At 61.7% G+C, this 5,261-nt stretch overlaps 1 protein-coding gene across 2 annotated transcripts; it reads left to right on the top strand.

Annotated features, from left to right (window-relative positions):
* The first annotated feature begins 1,594 nt into the window (after positions 1-1,594).
* On the top strand, positions 1,595-4,669 carry LOC107307067 (neuroligin-2-like). Of its 2 annotated transcripts, XM_032441659.1 has the most exons (4): positions 1,615-1,829; positions 1,961-2,051; positions 2,262-3,051; positions 3,776-4,669. In XM_032441659.1, the coding sequence occupies exons 1-4, from the start codon at positions 1,683-1,685 to the stop codon at positions 4,656-4,658; spliced, it is 1,911 nt and encodes a 636-aa protein (XP_032297550.1). In that variant the 5' UTR covers positions 1,615-1,682; the 3' UTR covers positions 4,659-4,669. The 2 variants fall into 2 exon arrangements, with proteins under 2 accessions (XP_015705992.1, XP_032297550.1); XM_015850506.1 differs by lacking the exon at positions 1,961-2,051 and having other exon boundaries at positions 1,595-1,829.
* The last annotated feature ends 592 nt before the right edge of the window (positions 4,670-5,261 follow it).

Below are 5,261 nucleotides of genomic sequence, written 5' to 3'. Positions count from 1 at the left end.
TCCCCTTAAACCCCTGGGCCCTTTCCCCCCTAGCCCTACACCTCTTTGCCCCCCATTTACCTCCTGCCTTTAACCCCCACTTTAACCACCTGCTATGTAGTGTACCCCCTTTTAACCCCCACGCGCACACCCCCATTTAACCCCCTTTAGTCTCTCCCTTTAACCCCCCTTGCCCCCGCTCTTTTGCCGCCCTGTTGAGCCCCTCCTTTAACCGCCATTCCGCCTGCTTTGACCCCGTCCCCTCCTTTGCAGCCTCGCCTCCCCCCCCTCCAGCGCGTCCCCCTTCTTACTCTCCCCCTTTTAACCCCTCTCTATCAGTCAACATCCCCCCATCCCCCCCCGATTTTGAGGTGTCCCGACCCCAATAATCCCCGCCCCTCCATATTTCTGGCTGTTGGACCCCCCCACCCACCTCCTCGATCACTTTGGAGGGTGGTCCCCCAAAAAGTGATGGGGGTCCGCCCTATGGGACATCGGGGAGACCCTGAACTGACAGTGAGGGGGGGGTCTCCCCAGTAATAGACATGGGGAGAGGTCGCACAAAAATGTGAGGGGGGGGCCTCATTCGAAACTGATGTGGGGTCCCCCCGTTGTGACATGGGGGGGGTCCTTAAAGTGCAGGAAGGTGCACCGGCCATTAAGTGGGGGGAGCTGTTCCCCAAAAGTATTACTTGGGATTATGAGGGGGGTCCAGAAGTGGCAACAAGAAGAGGGAGGGGGTGAACCTAAAGATAGATGATGGGGGGGAGCCCTATCCATGGGGGGGTTCCCAAGAGGCCAATGACTGGGGGAGTGGGGAGGCGTGCCAACGAGTGTATAAGGAGAGGGGGGGGGGAGGTTCCCCCAGGTCCCGATGTGGGGTGAAGGTCACCCCTTGCTGATATATGGGGGGGGGTCCTGAAAAGCAATGCTGGGGGGAGTGTGGTCTGTGTTGATTGTGTGTGTGGAAGGCCCCAATAAGGGAAGACAGGGAGGAAATGGGCGGGGGGGGGAGGTCCTGCAATTGAGAAATGACAGGGAGGGGGGGGTCCCAAAAGAGCAATCAACTGGGGGGGTAGATAGGGGGGGGTCCCCAGCCGAGGATCATGCATCTGTGACCCTGCCACCCCTGCCCCTCCCCTCAGACATCCGTTGACAGCCGGGAAGAAGCCGGTGATGCTTTTCCATTACATGGGGGGTCCGTACATTGGAGGGGCACCGGGAACATGGTTTGATGGCAGCGTGTTGGACGGCCTACGGCAACAGTCATCGTGGTCACCAATAAACTTACAGGCTGGGGGTTCCTCGGGGGTATGGGGGGGGGGTCATGGCTGGGGGGGGGCTGGAGGCATTAGGGGGGAGTTGCGGGGGGTCGTGGGGGGGTCCGTGGGGTGGGGTTGGGGGTGGTTTGGTGGCATGGAGGGAATGATTTGGGGGTGGGGGGGGCGTGGTGTGGGGAGGGGTTTGGGGGGCTTAGGGGGGGAAGTTGGGGGTTGTGGGGGGTCATAGTGTGAGTCCCTATGCAGTGTCTGGTGGGTGTGGGGCTGCGGTTATGGGGTCGTTGTGGGGTCTCCCATTTGTGTTTGGGGATGGGGTCATCGTGCTGTGGTTGGGGGTCCTGTGGGTCTCCATGGGACCCCCCACACCCCCCCACCTCCCCATAGGTTTCCTGAGCACGGGGGACCAGGCTGCCAAAGGCAACTATGGGCTGCTGGACCAGATCCAGGCCCTGCGGTGGCTCAACGAGAACGTGGGGCACTTTGGGGGCGACCCACAGCGCATCACCATCTTTGGGTCCGGCGCCGGCGCCGCCTGCGTCAGCCTCCTCATCCTGTCCCACCACTCAGAAGGTACCCGGCCCCAAATCGCCTGCTGGGACCCCAGACCCACATTGTCCCCATCTCCTGCTGGGACCCCATCCCCACATCATCTCCATCTCCTGCTGGGACCCCATCCCTGCATCATGTCCATCTCTTGGTAGGACTCCATCCCCATGTCATCCCTATCAGCTGGTAGGATCCATCCCTACATCATCTTCATCTCCTGCTGGGATCCCACATCTCCATCACCTGGTAGGACCCCATCCCCACATCATCCCCATCCCCACATCATCCCCATCCCCCCATCATCCCCATCCCCACATCATCCCCACCTCCTGCTGGGACCCCATCCCCACCTCACCACCATCACCTGGTAGGACCCCATCCCCACCTGATCCCCATCACCTGGTAGGACCCCCCCCCATGTCCCCCCTGACCCCCTTTACCCCCATATCCCCCCAGGCCTGTTCCAGAAGGCCATTGCTCAGAGCGGGACGGCCATCTCCAGCTGGTCGGTCAACTACCAGCCCCTGAAATACACGCGGCTGCTGGCGGCCAAGGTGGGCTGCGAGCGCGCCGACACGGGGGCTGCGGTGGAGTGTCTGAGGAGACAACCCTACCGGGCCCTGGTGGACCAGGACGTGCAGCCGGCCCGGTACCACGTGGCCTTTGGGCCGGTCATTGATGGGGATGTGATCCCAGATGACCCAGAGATCCTGATGGAGCAGGGAGAGTTCCTCAACTACGACATCCTGATCGGGGTCAACCAGGGCGAGGGGCTGAAGTTCGTGGAGGATTCTCTGGAGAGCGAGGACGGCATCTCGGCCTCGTACTTCGACTTCACCGTCTCCAACTTTGTGGACAATCTGTATGGCTACCCCGAAGGGAAGGACACCCTGCGAGAAACCATTAAGTTCATGTACACGGACTGGGCTGACAGGGACAACCCTGAAACACGCCGCAAGACCCTGGTGGCCCTCTTCACTGACCACCAGTGGGTGGCTCCGGCCGTGGCCACGGCCAAGCTACACGCCGAGTATCAGTCCCCCGTCTACTTCTACGCCTTCTACCACCACTGCCAGAGCCTGATGAAGCCTGCGTGGTCCGACGCGGCCCACGGGGATGAGGTGCCTTACGTGTTTGGGATCCCCATGATCGGCCCCACAGACCTGTTCCCCTGCAACTTCTCCAAGAACGATGTCATGCTCAGTGCTGTGGTGATGACCTACTGGACCAACTTTGCCAAGACGGGGTGGGTGGGGTGGGGGGCGGTGGGTGGTTGGGTGGGGAATGGGGCAGGGGGGTGGGTAATGGGTCAGTGGGGTGGATATTGGGATGGTGGGTGGATATTGGGATGGTTGGGTGGGTGTTGGGGTGGATAGTGGGATGGTAGGGTGGGTAATGGGATGGTAGGTGGATATTGGGGTGGTGGGTTGATATTGGGATGGTTGGGTGGGTGTTGGGGTGGATAGTGGGATGGTAGGGTGGGTAATGAGGTGGGTAATGGGGCAGGGAGGTGGATATTGGGGTGGTTGGGTTGGTGATGGGATGGTAGGGTGGATATTGGGGTGGGGGAGTGGGTGATGGAGCAGGGGGGTGGATATTGGGGTGGTAGGGTGGGTGATGAGGTGGAGAGGGTGGATAATGAGGTGGATAATGAGGTGGTAGGGTGGATGATGGGGTGGTTGGGTTGGTGATGGGAGGGATGGATGATGGGATGGATGATGTTGGGGTGGGTAGATGACATTGGGTTGGATGATGGGATAGATAACATTGGGATGGATGGATGATGGGGTGGATGATGGGATGGATGATGTTGGGGTGGATGATGGGATGGATGATATTGGGGTGGATGATGGGATAAATGATGGGATGGATGATGGGATAGATAACATTGGGATGGGTGGATGATGGGATGGATGACATTGTGGTCACTCCAAGAGTTCGATTGGCAGCTCCCCCCATTCCCCCCCCAGGGACCCCAACCAGCCCGTCCCTCAGGACACCAAGTTCATCCACACCAAACCCAACCGCTTTGAGGAGGTGGTTTGGACGCGCTTTGACGGCAAGGACAAGCGCTACCTGCACATCGGGCTCAAGCCGCGCGTCCGCGACCATTACCGCGCCAACAAGGTGGCCTTCTGGCTCGAGCTGGTCCCCCACCTCCACAACCTGCACCAGCTGCCCCACGCCTCCACCACCACCCGCCTCCCCCCCCCCGGACCCCCCCGCCGCCCCCCTCCTTCCTCCACCCGCCGCCCCCCGCCCGCCCCGTCGTCTCCTCTGTCCCCTCTGGAGGATGATGAGGACGAAGACCCCGATGGGGGGGGGGGTCGCCGTCGTTTCGCCCCGTTCCCGGGGGACTCTCGGGACTATTCCACCGAGCTGAGCGTGACGGTGGCCGTGGGGGCGTCCCTCCTCTTCCTCAACATCTTGGCCTTCGCCGCGCTCTACTACAAGCGGGACAAGCGGCCGCCTCCCCCCCCGGAAGGGAGGCCCGGGGGGGTCCGTCGCCTCAGCCCCCCCCTGGCGCCCCGCGGAGCCCCCAACGATCTCTTGGGGGGAGGGGGAGAGGAGGAGCTGGTGTCGCTGCAGCTCAAGCACCCCCCCCCCGAGCGAGGCGGGATCCTCGGGGGGGGGACGGAACCCCCCGACAGCGCCCTCAGAGCCCCCCCCGGCGGCCCCCCGGACTACACGTTGGCGCTGCGGAGGGCCCCCGACGACATCCCCCTCCTCACCCCCCCCAACACCATCACCATGGTCCCGGGGGGGCTGCCCCCCCTGCACCCCTTTGGGCCGTACCCCCCCGGGCACAACAGCACCCTGCCCCACCCCCACTCCACCACCCGCGCATTATAGGGACCCCCCCTATTGGCTCCTCATGATCTGGGACCCCCATTCCACCCCCCGACCCTGATGATCCGCCTCCAAGTAGGCACGCTCCCTGCTTGTGCCCCCCCCACCGCCCCCCATTAGTCCACCTTAGAGGAGCGGGGCAACACAAACCCCCCCCATCCCTCACACTGGGACAGCAGGGACCCCCCCCAACCTGGAGGTCTGAGTGAGAGGTGAGGGACCCCCAAAAGGTGAAGGGGTACAAATCGAGGAACCAGGAACGGGAGGCCCCACAAGGAGATAGAAGCGAACGGTCCAATAGGGAAAACAGCACAGGGGACACCCCACTCCCTAACCAGGACCGAGGGGAATACATAGAGAGACAATTGGAAAGGGCACACCAAAGCCCCATTCCGGGAGGGGTCCAATGAAAGGCAGACAGATGGGGACCCCCACACACATATAAAGAAATACGGGAACAGAACTAGGAACAGATCCAAAAAGAGAAAGACAGAACGCAGAAGGCCAACCAGCACACAAGGGGACACCCCCCCCCGAGGAAAAATATATAGAAAAGAAAGAGACCCTTGAGAAAAAGAGATACCCGTTGTGACCCATTGAGGCTCA

Source organism: Coturnix japonica, unplaced genomic scaffold, assembly GCF_001577835.2.
Source record: "Coturnix japonica isolate 7356 unplaced genomic scaffold, Coturnix japonica 2.1 chrUnrandom476, whole genome shotgun sequence".
Classification (NCBI taxonomy): domain Eukaryota; kingdom Metazoa; phylum Chordata; class Aves; order Galliformes; family Phasianidae; genus Coturnix; species Coturnix japonica.
The sequence above is the reverse complement of the archived record's forward strand: the minus strand, read 5'-3'. Positions and strand labels throughout refer to the sequence as shown.

Excerpts from the sequence above, each read along its gene's own strand:
- LOC107307067 (XM_032441659.1), top strand. The coding sequence starts at position 1,683 with ATGGGCTGCTGGACCAGATCCAGGCCCTGCGGTGGCTCAACGAGAACG. Across the intron at positions 1,830-1,960 it reads CCTGTCCCACCACTCAGAAG|GACTCCATCCCCATGTCATC; the intron begins GTACCCGGCCCC and ends ATCTCTTGGTAG. Across the intron at positions 2,052-2,261 it reads TCCCACATCTCCATCACCTG|GCCTGTTCCAGAAGGCCATT; the intron begins GTAGGACCCCAT and ends ATATCCCCCCAG.